Source organism: Ctenocephalides felis, unplaced genomic scaffold, assembly GCF_003426905.1.
Source record: "Ctenocephalides felis isolate EL2017-DRISC unplaced genomic scaffold, ASM342690v1 CF-g0.4_SCAFFOLD_03570, whole genome shotgun sequence".
In the NCBI taxonomy this organism is placed as follows: domain Eukaryota; kingdom Metazoa; phylum Arthropoda; class Insecta; order Siphonaptera; family Pulicidae; genus Ctenocephalides; species Ctenocephalides felis.
The window spans coordinates 5,145,324-5,170,291 of record NW_020539724.1 but is presented as its reverse complement, the minus strand read 5'-3'; the positions used below and the strand labels follow the sequence as shown (position 1 = coordinate 5,170,291).

The following is a 24,968-nucleotide window of genomic DNA, read 5'->3' as shown; positions in this document are numbered from 1 at the left end:
CTGGTTCATATCAGTCATTATTTACGACTTAATTTAGGGTTAGCAACATGTCCAAGAAATAACAAATAACCATAGACAAGAGATATAAACTTGCAAATAACACTATCCACCTTAAGTTCAAATCTGCCATTCAATTCCGACATAGATTTCGAATCATTAATCATATTTAATAACTTTGAAATAATTATTTAGCAGCACCAGATAGTCAATTTGCGATTATTTGTCAATTCTGCATTATCAGTCGCCTACAAGATCATGAGAATAAATTGCTGGAGGTGCTTCTTGGGCATTCTTGCATTCAAACCTTGAAAATCGCGTTGTTTAATTAAAATTTAATTGATGTAAACTGAGATATGCAGTACATAATCATGTATATTGGATATTTAGACCATAACGTATCATAAATCTTTTAACTCCAATAAATTATGATCTTTATCCGCGGATCCAAATGACCAAGGGTATAACTTTTAATTTAGTAAGTTTCTATTATATAAAAAAAACAATGAAATAAAAATTAAGTTGCAAAAAAAAAACTTTTTTTACAAATTTTTTAGTAATATTTAAAGATTTTCAGAAAATTAAAAATAAGGTATGATGAAACCTAAAGAAACCTGGCAAACACAGGTCATCATTTTCTTTCCTTAAATTACTATTTTTCGAACTAAAACGCGCTATTTGTTTCGTGATTACTATGAAAAATGATTTAAAATTAATTATCCCTGTTTACATTATTTTCTACAGGTAATATAAATATTTAATTCGATTATAAATAAGCCAAATGGAACGCCGACGTATTATTGCGTTCATTCAATATGTTGTTATATGTATTGTAACCCAGATATTGCAAACTATAGACGTTGAAATTAATCATTACTACATTGCTCAGCACATATCGTAAGATTTTCATTAAAAATCCAACGAATCAGTTTAAATAATAAATATTAATTATATAAGTGCGAGTTTTTAAATTTCACTGTTCGACATAGAAACTTATGTAAAGCATATTTGAATTCGGTGAATGAATGGTAGTAAATAAATACTGTTGTGTATACAAAGTAGTCCAATGGTAGTTGATTAATTTTAAACATTAATCATAATTTTGCGATTGTAACCAGTGTTTCTCAGTGGGGCATACGCTTCGCCGAAAGGCGATATTATAATTTTAACCCTTTCGGTATAAATACAAGGTTATCGATATTGAAGCGATGAATTAGATAATACTGTAGATTTTGAATAAATTGTAGAAACATTGTTTATCATTGGTCAATAATTCAATATATGCTTTTAGAGATGTTATCACTTTTATTATCTATTATCAAATTATTCAAGAATTTATACTGCAATCGGTTGTTGTGATTAGATCATATGGATAAAGATAACATAACGTAAATGATAAAATAGATTTATTTAAATAAAAAGTATTACTAAGTTATACGGAGATATTGAGTTGACAAATTAAAAATTAAGGATCAGGAGTGAGTAACAACATCAATCATGCCAAGACAACATCGATTTTTTTTCATTCGCAGGACATTCATCCATTCATTCGCCACGAAGATCACTAATGTTGGTTTTTGAGCCAAAAATTCGCAACAATTGTTCTTCGTAATCATCGAAATTTCTTTTCATTAGTTCCATACAAGGTCCGAGCAATCGTTCAAAGGCATCGACGTCCAAAATGCAAGTTTAACGTTATTGTGGGCATAGGCTGATGCTGCTCGTGGTCTAGATAGCAAATTAAATTATGGAATATCGGTAAAAAAAATTCTAAGTGGATTTAAAATTTCAGAAATTGTTCAGATTTATAGACAAATGTGTGGACGACTTTTGAAAAATGTGCAATCGCTTTGTGCAAAGTCATAAGAAAAAATACAGATTTTGGGATGACAACAAACAAATAATTCAGGTTTGAATAATTTGTGAAGAAATTTCAATAATTAGTAAAAATTTAGAAAGTGTTATATAAATTTTCAAATTTTTAAATATATTTTGCATGTTAAGCAAAATAATATAACATGATAATCTAGCTAGATTTAGCATATCTCAAGCAAAACTTTAGTATCAGGAAATATTAATCTTACAAGGCCTTTGTACAGAATTCCAGTATTCATTCAAGAAATAATAAAGTAACGGTTCGGTCGGTTCGATACACTATTTATATTTAATTATTAAAATATCGGTAAAATTTAAAATTTTGAAGTATTTTCTAATTAGCATTTGATAATAATATTAACTTCAACTGTAAGAATATTAACTTTAAAAAATAGACGATTATTAGAATCAATATACCAAATCAAAGGTTAAATATGTTCGAATTTTGTGATTTCTTAGATTAAAAGTAGCTATAAATTAGCTGGACAATTAATTATTCACTCACCTGTGCGTCACCAGGAGCTAATTCACCAAAATATCCGCCTTTTATAATTTTATTCACTTCTATTTCACGACCATCATCTCCATGAACTGTTATGGTAACCACTCCATCTTCCACAAAATACATTCCATCTGCAGAATCACCTTGTCTGTAGGACAGAAATTAAAAAAATTATAAAAATTGTTAAAAATAATTTTAAATAATTAAACTCACTGTGTAAAATTTAATTTTTGCATATTTATCCTAATTTTATCAATGTGTAATTGATTCACTATACTATTATCTACTGATAAAAGGTATTTCAATTTAATTCAATGCACTTAATAAATATGCTGTTCGTCTATTTTTGTGGCACATAATGCAATGTCGTTGCTTTGGTAATGTTTGCAATAAAATATGATAAAACCATGAAAGTATAACGGTATTTATTTTGTCTAGCATTTTAATTTTTAGGCAGGTACCCACCTGCTATATCAAAAGTTGTACAACTTTTATGAAAAAAGTAGATCGAATATTCGAATTAAAAAGTGTTAATTTATAGATAACAAGTGACCATCATAAGATTTTTTTACAAGTTGCAATAAAAAAGGTATCTTTATATTTTTAATTTTTCTTTTAACAATCGCTAGCAAAATTTGCATATTTTGAAGGTTTGAGAAAAACTTACTACTAATTATTAAATTTTTTTACTTCAATCCTCTTATTTATTTATACATAGTTGCACTACTCCTAACGTGCATATAACTTGAAACTAGCAAAATGCTAATTAAATGGCAAAAGTGAATTCGAACATTTTAAATCGTGAAATGTCAAGCGGAATAAATTCAATGTTGTCGATTTCGTATTATAAATGAAACAACATTTCAACCATAAACTGTCATTACTTTGTCATAAATAAGAGCCCCTGAAAAGGACTTCATTTGAAAACTAATTTAGGCAACTTTGACCAAGTTGAGAGGTACAATAGTATATTTTTAAATATGATAACTACTATAAAAATTTTGAATTTTAATTTATACATACTTTATTATTTGCTCTTCTGGTTTATATTCCTTTGATACTAAAGCATCAGCAAGATTCATTCGTTCATAAGGCTGAAGACTTTTCAACATAGGAACACTGTTGATGAGATTTTCATACATTTTGCGTTTTTTAAAAGCAGTTTTCAAAAGAATACGCCTAAATGTACATCTATCCATAGCCCATAAAGAGCCATCAGTTATTGCCTGTAGTAAAAATATAAGTTCATAGAAAAATATATTAAAAAAAATTATTTATGAATCTATAATTATTACTTGTATAGTAGCTGCTCTAGGCATATTGTAAAGTAATGCCAATTCTCCAAAGCTGCCGCTGTTTTCGTATGTATGAATTAATTTCGGCTCTTCTCCGGGAATGTTGGTTACATATGCTTTAAAAGTTCCGGTTTCAACAACATAAAAATTGTCTCCGTCATCACCCTGCAAATAGACAATAATTTTCCATATAAAAATGGCCCTTTACCAGCATATTGCTGCATCGAGTTATAAATCATCAGTATTGGAGAAATTCTAATGATACAAGTATATTTGTTACCATTGGTAATAAACAAATTATTTAATAAGTAAATTACTAAATCCAAATAAATTTTACTTGTTTAATTATGTAATCTCCAGAATGCACCCTCTTCTCAAACATTGCGTCCAGCACGATATTCATCTGCTCTCCGTCCAGAGATCGAAACAGTATTATTCCTTTCACAGACTGCATATTTATTGATCATTAATTTAATTTATTATATTTATAAATGAACAATATTAAAAGTTGATATGCAAAATACAGTTTATGGGGACGTTATGTGGTTATGGCTTAGTGACAAGTGTTGAGAGTTATATAGTAGATTTGTTGAATGGTTAATAATTAATAAATACTAACAATATAAATTAATATTGTAAATGAATATCAAATTAAAATAACTTCGTCTTTATAAACTAATCAACGCAAGTTTAATGAGATGGCTTTTAAAATTTGAAAATTGGTTTCACGTAGACGAAAGGTCAAATTTTGGTTCACAATCAAAAATCAATTCCTACCTGTTCCAATCGTTTTCGTTGGTCTTCAGATTTTGGGTAGATTGCCACTTCATCACTGTCCATTGCAGGATCGTAAGTTTCGGCAAAAACAGAACGCCTACGTACGTTGAACGTCATATTAGATAAAGGTTCTGCTAGTTCTGGTTCTTCTAATTCACTCTATATTTAGAAAAAGATCCAACTTTAAAAATATCATCAAAAGACTCGTGTTAAGATCAGTTCTCATATTTACTACAGATGATGGTTCCATAGTTATAGTCACTCTGTTTTCCTTTATTTTGGTAAAATAATCTATGGCATAATCTACTACATCAGCTGGCTGCTCAAGAAGGTAGCTCATCGTGAATTCCATCAGAACTTCTCGCAGATCATCAGGAACAGTCCTGGCCGCACGAGATGGAGTTCCTGGACGAGATGTATCTTGTTTGCCACATCCATACATTTTGGGACTAAAGAAAATGTAAATTTGTTTTTTGCTCATGTAGAATTCATAAATATTGATGTAATACCTTTGCTTGTTAGCTGAATATTGTGGATCTATTTATTATTCTTTGCATCCGATTTCATCGGTCAAATTAATTTTGATACTACTCATTTATCGAGAAAATACTCTAACGTCAAATTTAAAATAGGCATATATTTTTGAGTAACAAAAGCCGGCTTTGTTATTTATAATGAACGATATAAGTAATTTGAATGTTTTTTTATCTAAATATATAAATTTCGTAAAATTGTTAAAAACTGTTTATGATGCACCATAAAGAAATATTGCAATGTATATGAGATCAAACACATTTTTATGTTTTTTGAAGAAGATGATCATCATTTCAATAATTTCACTAATACTAATAGTATATTTGCTAATTGATTCAGCTACTCCAGGGAATGGTTATTTTTACTTGTAAACATTTTCAAATAAAACAGATATCACTACTGCTTGATATCAGGCTTGCCTTATCAATTCTATATTGATCAAGTTGTTAATAAACTTTGGAAAAAACTCATAAAAACGATTTATAAACTAAATCTACTATACTTCCGAGGTCATTTTTATTATCTTTGTTATCTTGTAAGTGATATGTATGAAATATAGATAAACTCATTGCGGAATAGTAACGTCAGGTATGCGAGATCATAAACGTTTTAAAAATGATTTCTATAAATTAATACTATAAGTGAATTTATTTAATATTTATATTATAAGTCGAAATTTTATAAGTGAAGAAGTGAATGTGTGAATATGATACGATTAATATTGTTCTTATCTATAGGGATTACTCTTGAATTTGGTAAGAAGCTTTAAGCAAATATGAAAGATATATTAGTTGGAATTTTGATAATTTTATTTACATTGACAAAAATGTCAACAAGAATTTATTGAGATATGTATATGAATTACAGTTTTAATGTTCTGTTGAAAATTTAATTATTTTTTTATAGAAATGAGGTTAATGCTCTATCCACATTAATATAATTAAGAAAATATATTTTAAAGAAATAACAGATGCATTGCATTTATTACACCACAATTCGAATCAGAAAATCAGTTTGAGAAAATATCAATCCTAATATCATTTTTGATATAAATTTTTGCTGCATACAAAAAAAGTCATCAATGGGGTTGGGTTGCCATTTATAAGCCCACGTCATTAAGAAGTCCACCACAAGCTCCTACGACTATTAACTTCTGACTGTTGTTAATTATTAAGTTCATCTAATTTTTTCCCAGGTCAAATATCATGTCAAAGCAGCGAAGAACTGGCTTTTCAACTATGTCCAAACGGACAATACAGTATGTCTACCGGAGTGAATCTGCTCGCAGTTTGTGTCCCTTGTCCATGTCCAAATAACTCTAATTGCTTGCAACTACCAGATGAGACAATAACATGTCTAAATTGCCCAAAAGGGTATGCAGGTCAACTATGCGACAAATGCGATTCTGGTTATTTTGATAATTCTGCTCAAGAATTGTCGGAATTTAGTGTCAATTGCGTACCTTGTAATTGCAATGGTAATGCAGACATTAGTGATGCTGGAAGTTGTGATAGGCAAACAGGTAAAAATAAGTGAAATATAGAAAATAATAATTCAATGAGCTAGGTTGCTCATATAAATATCAAATTTAGCATTCATTTTTTATTCCCAGGTGTCTGCCATAAATGTCTAAACAACACTACTGGTGACCATTGCGAGAGTTGTGCGCCTGGATTTTATGGAAATGCTCTACAAAGAGATTGTAAACCTTGCTCTTGTAATTTATGGGGCAGTCTGAAACCACCAAAATTAACTAGTCCAATACAATGCGATAGGGTCACTGGTGATTGTTTATGCGTACCCCATGCCAAGGGTAAACTTTGCGACGAATGCGAGGTAAACAAAAAAATATTTATTCATAGAAAAATTTATATTATTTGATTAATTAACTTTTGGCTCTTTGCAACCATTTTCCAGGTTGCCCACCTCATACCGATATCAAGTAGTAGTGATATTAGTGTTCACTTAAAAGATTTCAAATGTTCCTAAGTAAAAATAGTCCTTCCCAAAATTGTTGATTACTACTTTTATGAATTCACCTCGTACTACTCGTAATACTATGTTTACTACTCTTGATTTATTCAAGGTACTACTCGTACTAGTCGTAGTACTTCGTTTACTATTTATAGTGCTTCGATTGCTACTCGTAGTACTACGTTTACCACAAGTAGTACTACGATTACTACTTCATGAATTCACCTCGTACTACTCGTAATACCATGATTACTACACCTAATTATTCAAGATACTACTCGCACTAGTCGTAGTACTACGTTTACTATTCATTGTGCTACGATTACAACTCGTAGTACCACATTACTACGAGTAGTACTATGATTACTACTCATTCATTCATGAATTCTCCTCGTACTATTCGATATACCTTGTTTCCTCCCCTATACATTGATTCTACTAGTCATAGTACTACGTTTATTATTCAAAGTATTACGCTTACTATTCATAGTACTACGTTTACTACTCGTATTCCTACGATTACTACTCGTAGTACTCATTCATACGACTACTAATCATTCATTCATGAATTCTCTGAAAAATAATCATCACTATTAGAGTTCTTAAAATAGAAATCAATCGAATATAGATGATGGAAGCCACGTGGATTTTTTATCCAAAAATATCATCATAACAACTCAAACAAATTTAAATACTTTTTTATAGAAAGGCTACTATTTTCAAGGCGACAATGGGTGCAAAAATTGATTGTGATCCAATTGGAAGTATAGGTGAAAATTGTTCTGCTGAAACTGGGCAATGCAAATGCAGACCTGGAGTTTCGGGCCAAAAATGCGATGTTTGTGCTCCGTTACACTATGGATTTTCATCTACTGGCTGTACTGAATGCAATTGCCATAAATATGGATCCAAGTAAAAATTTCCATGAATAGATAAATAAATGAAATACATTTCTAAAATCGATAATATACTAAATTAAAATACATTCTAGATTCTAATTTTGGATATATTCATTGAATTCACGACCCGAAATAAACATCTTAATTTTTGTAAAAGAAATTATATCTATAGCATCTGAAATTAATTTATTTTTTGATAATTTAATTTACTATAATAGTATATTTTTATCTTTTACTTTCAGGAGTACGCAGTGTGATGAATATGGACGTTGTCCTTGCCATGACCAGGTTGAAGGAAAAACTTGTGATAAATGTATTGGCAAAAAACTAGGAATTCGCAAAGGCTGTTTCGACTGCCCGCGATGTTATGACTTTGTGGAAGCAGAATTTACAGACTACAAGCAATTGATCGATCAGAAAGAACAGGTACAATTTCAATCTCTTAAAATCTTAAATACAATATAAACAAAAAAGTTTTTACTTAAAGGATCTGATTGATATATCTGCGGATAATAGTACCGATACTGATTTCGACATTGAGTTCGAAGATTTAAAACAAACCGTTGATGATCTTAAACAAGATACTTTTAGTTCAATAAGCGATATCAACAACAAAAATACGAATCTTACTGAACTAGCAGCCTCCATACAAGCAGAGTATATATTATAACATAATATTGAAATAATTTATTACTTGGACAAATATAATTGTAAATGTAATTCACAGATTTTTAGATTCTTTGCCAAAATATATTGATGACCTAAATGACATAGCTCGAGACTCGCAGGACCTTATTAATATGCTCGAAAACGAGTTGCTCAGAGCAAAAGATAGCATTTCACAAGCTGAACCTGAAGTCGAGGTAACAAGAATAAATAGACAAAAAATAAGATATTAGTTATTCAATAAACATAAAAATGCAATCTCTCTTAAAACATTTTATTTATGCATCTGGTCTCCTAAAAAATGTTCTTCATTGAACAATAAATGTTCTTTTGTTTTAGTTAATAAAATTTATGCACAAAATTTCAAATAACTCGCCTTTCTGCATTTTACTCAATGTTTCATATTTTGAGATGATTCTAAGATGAATAATTTTAATATTTAAAAAAATTAAAACAATAATTATTAAGTTAACAATGTAGATAAAAAATGCATTCAAAATCTAAATGATTGTTACAATTTTAGGCTGCTTTGACCTATATAAAAACTGAAGGTAAAAAAGCACTAGAAGATGCAGAAAAGTTTTCTGAAACAGTTAATTCATCTAAGGATCTGGAAAATATAGCAAAAGAAGCCAAAGATCTAGCAACTGAGCTAGAAAACAATGTTAACACAATTACAGATTTAGCAACACAAGTTAAAAATATTTCCGATCAACTTTTATCCAAAGAGCCTGAATTAAATGAATTATTCCCTAATGAAACTGAGTAAGTAACTTAATGTTTTTATTTTATTTTTTTTCTAATAAATGTATTAATTCAAAACAGCTCCTGGCTAGAGTACTTGCAGAATAGAACCGAATCGTCAAAAAATAACATGCAAGAGTTACTCGAACTTGTTGATGATACGAAGCAACTTTTATTGGATGTTTGTATTTTCCAATTTGTACTATACAATATTTTTAAATTTAATAACCATTAATTTAATAACCATTAAAATTATATATTCCAGACCAAAAATGATTATATCGAAATAATACAAGATATAAATAATGCAACTGTTCCTGAAATTAATATTCCCGAATTAGGTAACCGCATAGAAGCTATGAATGGAGTGTCTAATCGGATCATAAGAGAAGCAGATGATTTTTTAAATGGACCACATTTATATCAAAAAATTAAAAAAGAATTAGAAACAAATTCTAATGTTATGGAATCTTGGAGTGAATTGGTGAAAGAATGGAATGCAATGTTGGAGAGCGTTAATAATTATAACAATATGGCAAAGGAAGCGATAAAGATGGCAAATGATGTGTTAGAAAATGCTAAGAAAACACTGGAAGAAGTATCGGGTAAGAAACACTTTATACCAAAAATGATTAAAGAGAAACTATTATAATTTTAATATCCCAATCTGTATCGAACGATTGTAGACCTATGCCAAGCACATAAAAGCTTTGGATTCCAAATATCAAGACAACTGGATATGAGATGAACATAATAAAATATAGTTTCAAATATATAGGAATAATATAGGAAATTAAATTCACGAAAACACTTACCAGTTTCATATGTTGTAGTACCAATCCAATCCATGCAATCCGAAGTTTTAATGTACTGATGGCCCAACTCTCTTTTGTAGTAGATACCATCAAAAAATGCCGTTGGAAATCACGATTAGCCAATAACGGATCATTTGCTTCACCATCACCATCATTTACCACTCTGTCTAAACTGTCTATTAACGTAATGTAGCCTGCTTCTTGTTGGAGATATTCCCATTTTTGATAATTTCGAACAAAAAATATATATGAGTCTCACCATCAATTAGCACTTCAGCACATAACAATTACTTCATTTTTTCGTCCTTTAATTTACTCTATGGTCACTAAAGCATTGAACTTAATTTTATAAACCAACTAAAATATTGTTGAAAGTAGAACTATCGAAAATTTACATGGATTTCATTATCTATGTGGAATGTAAATGAAGTTTCCTATTCAATTCTAAATTTTACTTTGCAGAGAACAACAACTTGAAAAAAGTGAAAGAAGCCGCTAAAGATGCACTTAATGAAAGACAACAAATAAAAAGTGATATGAATGAAATATCAATTGAAATTAATACTTTTGGGGAAAAAGTGTCTGAAATAAAAAACAACATAGGATACTTGAATATATCCGTGATTAATGGAGAGATTCAGGATTCTAAGCAGGTACTTTGGTTAAATAAAGAGATAACAGTGATCGAAAAAATAAACTAAAATATATATAAAAAGAATATTACGTTTTAGCAAGTAAAATCCACACAAGATGATGTGGAAAATATCCAAGAAAATTTAAATTCTACAGAAGATACTCTTCAAAATTTAGATGATTATCTAAAACTAACTGAAGACCGATTTGTGAAAGAAAATGATGTATATAAAAAAGATGAAGCTTTACTAAAAGAATCCAGTAAAAACCAAAATAAATTGCATTCTGATATGGAGTCATTCGCAGCAACTTTAAATGAAAGACTATTAGAACTCGATGATATAAGAAAACATTTAAATAACACGATAGAAATTGATGAACAAACTCTCAACAAATTAGGTAAATATAAAATAATATAACTTTAGATGATATATAGTTATATACGTTCATATACTTCAGAAAGAAGAATTAAGCTGCTAGAGAAACAATTGAAAGATGATGATATTTCTGGTCAGATATCAAAACTCCAAAATATACAAGTAAAACAAACTTATTTAATTTCGATGAAAGAAGATGAATTAAAATTTTTGGAAAACGAAGTAGAAAATGTAAAATACATTGCTGCAGCACTGCCAGAGGCATGTTATAAGCCAACCGATTTGCAAAGATAAGATAAAAGATAATTATAAAATAATATTCATTAAAATAAATATTATTATATTCCGGAATATATTATTAAGTTATTTGAAGCTCATTATTTATTAACCATATTATAATTTTTTTAAGTACTTTTTTAAAAAAGAATGATGTAACAAGGTTGTTAATTTGCATCTGTCCCATTAAAACCACAATATTCTAACAATATTTTATTAGAAATATAAAATTATACGACATCTAACTATAAATTTCTTATCTAATCATATAAAACTCTATCTTTGACCAAGTCGATTAATTCTTAAATGCACTTTGTCCTTATAAATATCTCGAAGAAGCACAATTTAGATTTAAAATATACATATAAGACATACAACTAATGAAATACCTGTAAAAAGTTGACTGTAGGTGAGAATCGATTAATTCTATCAGTTCCGTAGATGGCACAAATAATATGCAAGAGATTCTAAGAGATTTATGGCGAAAAAATAATAAAGTATAAAAACAATAATAGAATATTGATGCACGATAATTTAAATCTATAATTCGGTGGTATCTATCAATCCCGAGATTGATCATTACCATAATTTTGTTATTGCATTTTTTAAAGATCTTTTAATTAATATGGTTCAAGGCGGGCTCTCTTGAAACAGCCTGCTGGTAGTGCATCTGCAATTGCTTGAACTGCTTCTACTTCCGCTTGCAATCTTTCCAATTCGTCTTTGTGATCGCGAATCCAACCCTGTTGCTTTTTCTGAGTAGCTCGTAATTGCTCGATCCTAACATCCAAGTTGGCTGCTTTGATAATGTTTTCGGCATCGGTAAGTTTTCTCTCTGAAGAAAAATGTTAACTAGGTGTGAGTGGCTTTTTGCCTTGAGGCAACTTGCAATAACCTCTTGATATGTGAAGATAGAAGTTCGTTCAAATCTTAACACGTCCCATTATTTCAAACTTTGATGATATTTTATAAAACTAAACCACTTTACGTAGATCTATATTATTTTAGCAATATCTCTATCATCCTGCAAAACTTCCTAAATCTTCGAATAAAATTATTTTAACAATTAATTACGAAGTAAAATCTCGACCCATCTTGACCAAAACCTGATCAGCACAATTTCCAACTGATATGTTTCGAAAAGCTTTCGAATTTTCAAAATTCGTTGTAAATTTTTAACGAAAACTTGAATAAAAAATAGTGTAATTATATACTTCTACATTGCTAATAGTTTTTAAAATTTTGACATCGGTGCAGCTGGTTTTGAGAAAACACAGACAAAAAGTCAAATAAAAATTTCATTTCCAAATGATGACTTGTAGCGTCAAAAAATATAAAATCGAAAATAAAACATATATCGGAAGTTACCCATTCTTTCAATAAGAAGAACAACTAACAAATAAACAAAACAGTAGTAAACTTGGTTCTTAACAAAATCTTCTATCTCACTTACCCAATTCTGCCAGATCTGACTCATCGATGTCTGGTAACTTTTCCAGCTCCTTCTTTATATCCTCGACATCTCTAAGCGCCTTTTCAACTTGCTTAGAAGCCTCTTCAGCGTCGCTTTTAGCTTGGCCCACCAATGTTTTGGCGGAACTGGTAAGATCTTCTTCATCCTTGGCCTGGACTTCGAGTAACTCTATACGCAAAGCGGTTTCGTTGACACGTCTATCTAAATCTTTTGATTCGGCATCATATCGATAAACCTCTGCTTTAGTGCTATTTGCTTGTTTCAGAATTTCGTTGGCCAGCTGTAATTGGTAAAGGAAATATTAGGTAACAATTGGCAAAAATGGATGAAAAAATTGACAGTTTTTTGTGAAAATTTCATATATTTACCTTATTAGCATTCTGTGCCTGAGTTTGAGCCTCCAAAGCAGTAGCTTTAGCATTTTCGGCATTACTTACAACCCCAGAAAGGGCAATTTCAGCAGTAATAATTTGGTCTGTAGCTTCTCTAATATCATTCTCGATTTGTACTTTATCTTTGGTAAGTGCTTCTTGGGCCGCGTTACGTGAAGACTCAACTTCCTCATGGAACCCTAAGAAAAAGATTGTAGTGACGATGTATTAGTTAACATTAATCTTCAATAATAATAAATAATTTTTACCTAATAATGTCTGTAGAGTTTTTTGCGCTTCGGCCAATGTTTTATCTCCCAACTCCACTGCTTCTTTTGCAAGTTGATTCGAAGAATCAGCTTCTGCTAATAGGGCATCGATATCATTTTGCTGATTAACGACACGATTGACTAAATCTCGCGCGTAATCAATTTGATCTTCAATTTCTGCCATTTTATCCCCACGAGGACCTACAAACAAATCTTCAGCAGCTAATTTTATTTCTTCAGCCTCATCCATTATATATTTGGCATCTTCGCGAAGCTTTGCAATATCTATCTCGGGCAAAGCGGCATTGTCGACTTCGGTGTAAATGGCTAGAGCATCTTTTTGAGCCTGGTAATAAAATAAATCACAAAAAATCGAAGAGTAATGAGAATAGTACAAAGTAATATATAATTAATTAGATGAAATTATTTTAAAAAAGAAAATGTTGTCATTTACCTTATCAGCGAGTTCGAGAGTTTCTCTTGAATGATCGAGTGTTGTTTCCAAACGTACTCTGCATGGGCGACAGCTGCGGTTAGTCCTCTAATCGAATCTCTAGATATAAATGTTAGAAATACATATAAAAATTGATCTTAAATTTCAAAAATATTATTTTCATAAAATATTTTCCTTACGTCACATTATCTTGCAAGTCCAAGGCTCCTTTAGCAACATCGTAAGCCTCTGTAGAAACGTTTAGAGCTCGTTGAGCAGTTTCTCTAATAGTCTTATCTTCTTCTTCTAAATCATGTGCAAGTTGTTGAGCTTCTTTTACAATATTCGACATTGCTTCAGATTGATGACCGAGTTGCTGACTTCTATTTGTTGCGCGATCTAAAGCCTTAACACCCTCGTCGGCCAAAAAGTCCAACGCATCCTGAAAGTAATAAATAATTTTGGTTATATGTATTTATTTATATAATTTAATTTTTACTCACATTCAATTCTTTTGTGGCAGCTTCAATTATAGCTTGAGCGGCTTCTAGATCTTGCTTTCCCATAGCTGCTGTTTTTCGACCTTCATCCGCCAATAGATTTACTTGATCGACTAGTGCTTCACATTTTGATAATCTATAATTGTAAGAATAATAACTCTATACATTCACAATAAAATATATTTAAAAAAAATATCAAAATCTTACCTATCCTGAAGTTCTGAAACATGATCGAACAAACTCTTATCTCCACCACCTGTTGCTAGTTTAGCGTCTGCCGAGAGCTTATCGACTTGTTTTTGAATTTGATTTAGTTTTCGTCAAATTCAGTATTATCAACAACTGTGGGATTGCTCTTAATGTCGGCCAGTACCTGAATAAAAAATAATAAAATGTTATTACGTTGGAATATAAAAAAATTTATGTTTAGATTAATTATTATTATTAAATATTATACCTTTTGCATTTCATGAAGTCTATCACGATGTCTATGAACAGCATCTCTGACCAGGTTGTAACAATGCGGACAATCAATACATCCTCGTTTTCTATCGTAGGTATTTTCTTTGCATCGATCACAACGTCTACCTTCTACATTATCGTTACAAGGACATTGTCCATTTACATCGCACTGCAAGCTCCTAAAATCGGAAAAAAAATATTAGAATTTCATTTATTTAAGAAAGGAATGTACAACTAGAATATATAAATATTACTCACTGAGATCCTGTTTCATCGCAATCACAAGGCGAACACCCGGTTGAAGAGAAACCATATTGTAAAGGTGCGCAAGAGTCACAAAGTTTTCCAGTTACACCTGGCCTACATTGACACTGTCCAGTATCAGCATCACAAGCTGGGCCTACAGATCCTATCGGATTGCAATTGCAATCTTTGCAACCATTTCCACTTGTCAAATCATAATAACCGACCTGTAAATAATTCGAAGTTATTTGAAAGTCCACAGAATCAATAAGCCAATAAATTTTTAATATTATATTTACCTCGCAAATATCGCAGTTCTTTCCTGTGACATGTGGTTTGCACATGCAATGACCAGAAATTTGATCACATTTTGGTGGTCCGCCCTCTTTGGTATATTCAGTTCCGTATGGATTGCAAGCACAACGTCTACAATCGCCTTGGGGAAGAGCAAGGGCATCACCGTAGCCAGGCCAAGGTCAAAGGTCAACAACATAGTAATCCGGCCGTGTGATGAAACATTTCAAACATGCACCTTGATAAATTAATTTTCAGATTTATACATTTATTTATAAAATTTTGTAAAATATTTATTTTATTCAAAATTGAAATGTGGTACCTGTGGTTCTATTACAATTTCCTACGGCATTAACATCAACATTGTTATTACAATCGCAAGGTCTGCAAGGTTCAGCATAGCCTGTCTGTCTTCCTGTAGGGTCTCCATAAAATCCGTCTGAGCAAAGGTCACAACGAGGACCTGCATATCCTGCAGGACATTCTAGACAAACCACAGTCTCATCAGGAAGCTGTAAACAAGCACCTCTTTCTGGACAAGGAACACTTTGCAATCGTAGGGCGTACCGCCAAGGGCACTTCCATAATAGCCTCTTGCGCAAAGTTCACAATTGTCACCGGCAGTGTTATGATCACAAATACACCGACCTGGAAATTATCCATTTAATATATACAATCAATTTAAGTAAATATCAGATGTTTATTTTAAATTACCAACCTGTGTCAGAATCGCAAATATCCGTATGACCATTACACTCGCAAGGAACGCAAGATGCAAATGGTCCTCCGTTTGCAGGTGTGTGTCTAAAACCTGGTGCGCAGGATTCACAATACTGGCCAATATAACCAGAAGGACAAGTACATGTCTCAATCCATGTAGCTTGTTGACCTTAAAATTATATAAGCAATTATTAAATAATCGAAAATAATCGAAATATGATAGATTATTTAATAGTAAGTTATATTTCAGTTACCCGCAGAACCACGATGAGCGGTTTCCAATTTTACATCATCCAGAAAACCGACAGCTCTACCACTATATGTTCCTCTAACTTTAATCGCGGTCAAATTACTCAAAAGTGCCAAAAAAATTTCTCTGGCCTAACCGCGGTTGCCAGCCATAATCTGGGTGTTCATGTAAAAAATGAGTATCTCTGAGGCCTGATCGAAGGAACCTGGTGTCTTGTGCAAAGATCGGAAGGGACACGTGTCCACCTGATCCTTCTAAAATTACATCAGTCGCTGATGGAGCTGGACCTGATTCCCCAATTCGAAGTGTAAAGCTTAAATAATGATTGTACGAAGCGCGCTGATCTCCTAAGAAACGATCTGGTGCGGTGAAGAATAAAGTTTCGCCTCCGATTGATGATACCCCTTAAAGATAAGACATTTTTATATCTCATACTCTTCAAAATTTATATTTAAAAAAAGAAAAAAAATTATATACCAATATTTTGTTCCAAAGCCTGTACTGCACCGGAACGACAGCATTTCTGTCATCTCGAGCTGTCCATCTTTCGCTACCTCTAGCGAACATAGACTCAGTAGTTACCTGTAATACAAAAACAATATTACATAATATTATTTAATTTAAAATATAGCATTTAAAATATCAACTAAATATTTTTATTACTTTTGAATAACCCATAGCCGATGTACACTCTGAAGAATGATAGTAACAGAAACAGGGGGTACATCCGAACTTATTGTCGACATCAAGACTGAAATATCCTGGCTTACACCTAATATTAATTAGTAAAAAATTACTGTAGTTAGTCGAATATAACATGTATAATACATTGTGAAAACAATCTTACTCTCGACATTTCTGTCCTTCAACATGCTCTTTACAAGCGCAAACACCAGTGTGAGGATCACATGAAGGCTGATTGTTCAAAGATCCTGCAACACTACATTCGCAAGGGAAGACACGTGGACCAAAATCGTAATGGTCAACATCGCAACGATCACATTTATCGCCTGCTACACCAGGTTTACATTGACATCTACCGCTGGCATCACATTGGAGCGATCTGGAACCTTTAAGAAAAAATTGACTAATTTTGTATAAAATAATAAAAACTTAAAATGTTAGTATGATGTGATGCTTTACCTGTAGGATCGCAATTACAAGGAACACAATAACTATCTTCGAACTGATGGTAATTTTCTCTGCATCTTTCGCAGTTTGGTCCATCGCGATTTGCTCGGCAATCTAAACAATGACCACCATGGCCAGTTTGTTCATATAGAGCCCTATCGAACACGCAGCGATCGGAGAAACCATTACAATTACAAGCTATAAGCAATAAAATAGTTATCTTATTTTAAAATAATTAACAATATGAACTCTATTTCTTTTCAAATACCTTTGCATTCATGTACATTTGTAGAAGAGGCTCTACCCCAAGGAGCATCATTATAAAACGGCAGACATTCACCACAATCTGGACCTGCAGTATTGTGTTCGCAACGACATACTCTTCTGCGAGTACCGTCCGGACCTGATCAAATAAAAGCAAATCATTCGAATGTGATAATTGTATAGGTAAATATACTGGTCGAACAATACTTATAAAAAAGTGGTGATTATTAAATATTCTGGCTATTACCTGAAGAACTGACACATTCCGAAGCGTGGCCATTACATTTGCAACGAGCACCAACAGCAACATCGGCAATTGCATAGAAATAAGAACGCAATACCTGGGCATCTCCAAAAACTTCATCACCAAAACTGTTAAGACGATCCAATGTTATTCTAAGTTCGGTAGCTGTCACCCATTCCTAATATTGATAAAAACAAATGATTTTTTTGTAAAGTTAAAAATTACTAAAACCATTTATTATTTTACCTGCAAATCTGCGCTAGAATCGAATTGATAGGCACTAGGACGTCCTTCCAAGGTTGAAAAAGCTACATTTCCGCCTCGTAATGGTGAAATATCACTGTATTCACTTGTACAAAGTGCCCTGGTTTCAGCTTCTCCTCGACTAGCATGGTTATTGTCTGGTAAGCCGTACATATCTCGACAAGTGGCACTAAAATAAAAAAAAATATAGTAAAATAAAAGCATGCAAGCTTGATATAAATTGCCTTACAGATAAGTATATGATTAAATGAATATTTTTCCAATTGTAATTTAATTATTTTCTACGATGTTTACCTGTAAAATTGATATGGTTCCCAAGGTCCATTGGCTTTTGTTCTCTTGTAAATTGCAAAACTTTCAGGACGAGGTGAGTAGAACCATAAACGAACGTATGTGATATCGAAAGCTTTTCTACAATATAAACAGAGAGCTACTATGAAAAGCAATTTTCGGATGTAAATAAGAATATTATCTAAGATGCAACATTTTAAACTTTTAATTATTATAATTAAGTATTTAAGCATATGTTGCATATACTTACGTAAGTTGAGCGTCAAATTCACTTGACTAGGATACTGTATTCCCTCATACATGGTTGGAGATTGCCACCATGTCTGGTTGTCCTGGTCGTGCAGATCCGTTAAGTACCTGGGACCGTGGTCACCTGCCCTGCACACATCGCATGATTTCTTGGCTGAACTTCCCGTCTGCACACAAAATTCAATGGTGCCATCGTCACCACAAGTTTCAGTCGCCTCCATCAGCACGCCATAGGCGGCATTTTCGAATTCTGGTATACATCTCTGGGATAATAAAGGATTGATAACTAATTATAAAAGATCATCAAAATCATATAAAAAAGTTTCAAAACATCAATAATATATTGTAATTATAAATTTTGATATAATTACTGCTTCTCTAAAGCTTTTAAACCATGTGATCTAGCAAAGATAATACACGTGCTTATTTCTAAAACAGAACATATATGTAAAACTAATTACTAATTAATTTAGATAAAATATATACGAGCTTATAATTTGCAAGGGCGTTACAATTATATTTATTCAGTACATAATTATTGACCATAATTATCATAATTAAAACTATAATTAATACCAAGCATGATTAGAAAAGAAGAAAATCATGCTTATATGATTAAGTATATATTGAACTATCATTCAATATAATTAATATTGAATATATATATATATATATATATATATATATAAATTAAATATACATTATAAAATTCATACAATGCTCAAAAACTCAAATATATGTTATTATCGGATAATGACCCTGCTGGACAGTGTGAAAGGTTAAAGATATGATTTTGTGTAATCAGTTGTCTTCTTCTGAAAAATGGTACCTACTACTTTATAGTACATTTATAAGACGTTGAATTAAATAATAAAATAATCTGTCACATATAGTTCGCAATACATACATAGAAAGTATTAAAATGATAGTCTAAATTTAACTTGTCGATAAGTTAATCAAGTTTTGAATTATATAGAGTAGTCTCTATATAAAACTGAATAGAAAACTACTATTGAAAAGTGTAAGTAAAATGTGGGGAAATACCTACTTATGAATAGAATTCGTATAATTCGCAAAATTTTACAAACATATAGAATCGTGCCTTAAGGCAAATTGCTGAAACTTCCCGTACCAAAAATTAAACTTTTTTAAAAAAGCTTCTATACCAATTTTTTCTGAGTAATGCCAAAATGATTAGAGACCTTTGAATCGTAAAGATATATAAAAAACATTATTGTTGATTCTTTTGAGAATAAAAAATCAAGTGAAAATGAGGAAGGTTTTAAAACATCATTATTTTCCCATGAGCTTCAACATACAACTCTGCCATCATCAATGGATATAAATAATTTCGAATACGAGCAAAAAGTACATTAATAACAAAAATTAATTATAAAACAATAGTGATGCTTGCCGAAGATGTTCTTTGCATATTTTTATTATTAATGTACATTTTCCCTGTTTCCGAAATTATTTATATTCACTGATGAAAAGTAAGCTGAAACGGCTGGGAAAATAAAGATATTTCTCGTCTTCCTCATTTTTCTTGATGTTACGCCCTTCAGGATTTCATTCATATAAAGGTAATAGTGTAATATATAATATATAGTTTAATTCAATGAATTTAATCGTTACTGAAATATGTTTATAATACAATACAAAATCTGTCGTTTTAAAACAGTATGCCAACTGTATTTAATCGGAAATATTTACTGTATCAACACACATCCTGCTCTTATCTGTAGCAGGTCTTTCAAACGAAACACATGATCTCATTATATTCTCAAATATTCATTTAAATGTGACATTATAAATTTAGTAACTGCTGCATGAAACCAAATTAAGTATTTTTTCAGAATAAAAATACTGCATGCCTATAAAAAAATGTATAAATGAACGGAAGGAAAGGAAGATGATGCCAAAGGCCATCAAATTAAAAAAAAACTTAATTGCAGGATATACTTTTAATATGCTCTATCTCTTAAAACACTTAAATTGATGTAGCCATAACAAAAATCAGTTTGAAGCAATATGAGAACTTAAGAATTTATTATTGAATAATCATTTATACTATGCAAAAGCCTTATATTATCAGTACATCAAATAAAAAATGCAAGATATTTTACTGAACTATAAAGCAATAAAATTGACTAAATTAACTAAATGATTGGATAATTAAAAGCAATTGTTTGTTATATAATAAATATAACAATAATAAACAGTTAGGTTTATTACTTAATAATTTATGTGATTAAATTGCAATAAAATTAAACATTCTCTAGAATAAATTTTAAAATCAGTAGACAATTTTGTTAAACTAATTGTATTTGAATAAAATTGATAGCAACGCTATTACCATTAAAGAGCTTTCAATTGCACGCAAAAATAAATTTGGCTTTTAAATGATTAAATTATTAAAAAAACTTTTAAATTATTGGTAAACAACTTTTTAATAAAATTTACAATAACTGTATTATTTTATTATCCACAATAAATTTTGTACTAACAAATAGCTATAGATCCAATATAAAAACAATTTTGAGCTTTTAAAAGCACAAAAAGGGAGACTCTACTTTTTTCTGAACTTCCATTGAGGGTTGAAAATTAATTAATCAACGGAAAATTTTGTGAACTAATTAATTTTTAATAAAATTAAAATTGTATTTTTAATTTATAAAGCACTTTATTCAACTTTTTTCTGAACTTTGAGGATTGAAAATGAATCAATCAGACGAATATTTTGTGAACTAAGATTTTGATTCGATGCAAAAACAAAGTTGTTTTCTTTTTAAATTAAAAAATAAGCTTTTCAACTCTTTTTTGAACTGTGTAGATTGTAATTTAACTAATCAAACAAATATTTTGTGAATTAACATTATTCTGCACAATCAGATACTTTAAAATATTACAATAATGTTTTCAAAACTCTAATTTGTTATTTTTTGAATTTTTGTATATTCTAAGATATTATGATAATATTTTCAAAGCTTTGTTTAAAGTGTACAATAGTTGGAAAAGTGTATATTTCCAAGACTTAGTTCTATTAACATTAGATGAAGCTGTATGTACTGTATTAATTGATTTTTAATAATATATGATATTTTCATAATTTAGATAATGATATTTCATAATTTAGATATGATAATTTCATAAATATTTTTTTTTAAAAAAAAGTGAATAAATTATATAAACATAAAAATAAATTGTATACAGCGATAATAAGCAAAAAATAGGATTTAATAGTAAAATTGCCTAAAATTAGCATTTTTACTAATAAAGTATATGCAAGTTGTTCAACTTTCCTTAAGTGTGTAAAAAAGATAAAATGTACCTGAGGTCTGTTGAAGTTATCATAGCATTTCGTGGAACCTCCATGCCCATGGGATTCTTGACCAAGCACTGTTCTCATGCAATTTAATAACAAACTAACACATGCTATATAGCAAATAGCGTTAATCCCACTAAACATGGTTATTTAAAACTTAAAAGCCACAACATACACTAATTCACGGGTGTGTGTGATAACATTTTTAATTGAACATTTCAGCTTGAATTTATCCACTTTTCTATTAAAAGCACAGTCGTGTGTATGTTTCATTCACAAAACTAAGAAATACTAAATACTAGGCACTGGCACTGGCAGGCGTCGAGTTAAAGCATGTTTACTTGTATGTATTAGATGTTGGAGATCAGATGCACGTTGTGTCTGCTGGAACGAGGAAAAGAATAAAGAAACACACACAAGCGCGGCGGCTGTAAGGCTGTTTCTCTGTACCATTTCATTACGACTCCCACCACATGACCAAAAGCACTCATCAACCAAATAGAAAAGACATGCGTCTGAAGCACAAACATTAAATTTATACTTATAGATGCAAATGGATCTGTATGATGCATTTGTTCCAGATATACAAATGCAATTTTGAAAATATGCTTGTAAAGGGCAGACCGATGCACTACGTTTTATATACAAGTGTAATACAAGCGCCAGTTAAAATAGCTTACTAGAAATATAACAGTATAACCATTTATACTTATTGTTTATCTCTATGAGTACAACCCATTATGTATTATAGTATTAAGACCATAGATAAACAAGTATTAAGACTATCAATCGTGCTAGTTGGACTATCAATCAATATTTAATTTTTCGTACGGTCAGTTATAGAAAATGAAAATGTTTATATACTTTTACGTTTCAAATATTTCTGAACATTATGGCATATCTTAGAAAAAATAGATGAATGTGTGTGTATGTATGTGATGTGCGGATGCAATTTTTTCGTCGCCGATTTAGAGAACACGGAACAACCGATTTGAATAATTCAAAAAACATTTGTTTTGTATTACTGGGAACACGTGCTGATTAGTTTTTGGCCAAGGCAGGTTTAGCCATTTCGAAATGGTAAAAAATGGTAAATCAGTTTTTGAGAAAACGGAGCGTCCGATATGAATGATTCGAAATGGAAAAAAATGGTAAATCAGTTTTTGAGAAAACGGAGCGTCCGATATGAATGATTCAAAAAAGCATTTTATTCGTATAGACGAAGTGAAGAACTGCTAAAATTTTTGGGAAGGCAGGCCCAGCGGTTTCCGAGATTCAATAAAAAATGTAAAAAAAGCCATTTGGCGGTCAAAAATAACAATTAGATATTTGCACATCAAATTATGAGATATTTTAGAGATTTTGATAACAAAGTACAAAAAGTTTATATTTCGATAGGTTCCGTACCGATATTTATCGTTAGATGCTCTTTAAAATAGCCAAGCGATTGCTTTGGCAAAGTTCAAAATACTCAAAAATATTCGAAATATAAAAAAAAAATTACGTAATTTTTTTCAGAATTTTCAAAAATCTAATATTTTCAGTTTTCGAAAAAAAAAATTTTTTAATTTAATTTCGGTACGAGAAGTCCCAGCAACTTGCCTTAAGCACTCCGGTTTCTTAAAAATCCTCTTAACAGAATGTTTCATTAAGAACAACTTGAAATATTTATTAACTTCTTGTAAGGTTAGATATAATAATCGTCCAAAAATAGAAAATGAAAATTTTTGCATACTTCTCAAAGATTTCTGAACATTTTGCCATACCTTAGAAAAAATTGATGAATATGTGCGTATGTATGTATATGGATACAATTTTTCGTCCACGTTTATCAATTGTACGACGATCGGCCCAACGGTTTCTTTAAAATTATATTATGTTACTATAGTAACATATGGAATTAACTGTATATAGCCTATTGACGTTAAATATACTTAAATAAGTATACTTAAATAACATTGATATATAAAATTATAATCCGATTTGCTGATTTTATGCTTTCTCCATATGTTTTAAGTCATTCTGAATCATTTGATACTATAATTGCAAAAAGCTGCAAATGCCAAAAACGGTTTTACTAATTCAAAAATTAAAATTCCATTTGATGAAACTCTCTATAACGATTTGAGTTGATTAATTTTGTGCAGCGATCGTTCACGCCGTTTCTTTAAAATTAGTACAAATGTGCAGAAATTTTAAGATGTTTTTAGCAAAATTTAGGGTGTTATTAAGACAATATATACCATTGTCCTCATACAACAGTTTTTATCATGAGCGGATGGAGAATTCTTTTTGGCCATGTTATCTATCATGAAATGACCCGACGTGTATAGAAACCGGAAATTTGTTATCCAAAATGCGGGGGACAGACGCCTGATAAGGATTTTAAGTTTTTCAGATGCTAAATTAATAATTTTGAAAACGAATTGCCGTAATTATTTTAAATCCAAAATAATTAGAATACTAAACGCGAAATTCAATTTTTCGGAAAATGACCACGTGCTCATAAAAAATATTGTAAGAATAGAAAAAAATCTATAATTCGAGTCATGCCCTATATTTTATGAAATTAGATATATGAACTTACGATGCAAACAATCAGTAAAATAATAAAATACAAATATGAATTAATTACCAGAAGTGGCCAGGTCGATCTGTAGCAAAAACTAATCAGCATGATTCCCAACTGATATCCTTTGAACATAAGATTTGAAAACTGGTACTTGACTTACAAAAAAACTATTTTCACCTTATACAAAATACGACACAGGAACAATTTTTTACCACTTGCATATTGCAAAATTGCAGATTCCAAATTAA

General features: G+C 30.7%; 1 protein-coding gene and 2 pseudogenes across 1 annotated transcript; 1 reads left to right on the top strand and 2 right to left on the bottom strand.

Annotated features, from left to right (window-relative positions):
- Window positions 1–1,542: 1,542 nt before the first annotated feature.
- On the bottom strand, window positions 1,543–4,888 carry LOC113383132 (annotated as a pseudogene).
- Window positions 4,889–5,676: 788 nt separating this feature from the next.
- LOC113383131 (laminin subunit gamma-1-like) lies at window positions 5,677–11,382 on the top strand. Its single transcript, XM_026621381.1, has 13 exons — window positions 5,677–5,735; window positions 6,176–6,502; window positions 6,593–6,816; window positions 7,679–7,866; window positions 8,096–8,279; window positions 8,341–8,510; window positions 8,581–8,716; window positions 9,043–9,284; window positions 9,345–9,444; window positions 9,529–9,868; window positions 10,541–10,731; window positions 10,810–11,110; window positions 11,171–11,382. Exons 1-13 carry the CDS (start codon window positions 5,687–5,689, stop codon window positions 11,380–11,382), a joined length of 2,664 nt encoding a protein of 887 aa, XP_026477166.1. The 5' UTR covers window positions 5,677–5,686.
- Window positions 11,383–11,984: 602 nt separating this feature from the next.
- LOC113383130 lies at window positions 11,985–22,303 on the bottom strand (annotated as a pseudogene).
- Between the last annotated feature and the right edge of the window lie 2,665 nt (window positions 22,304–24,968).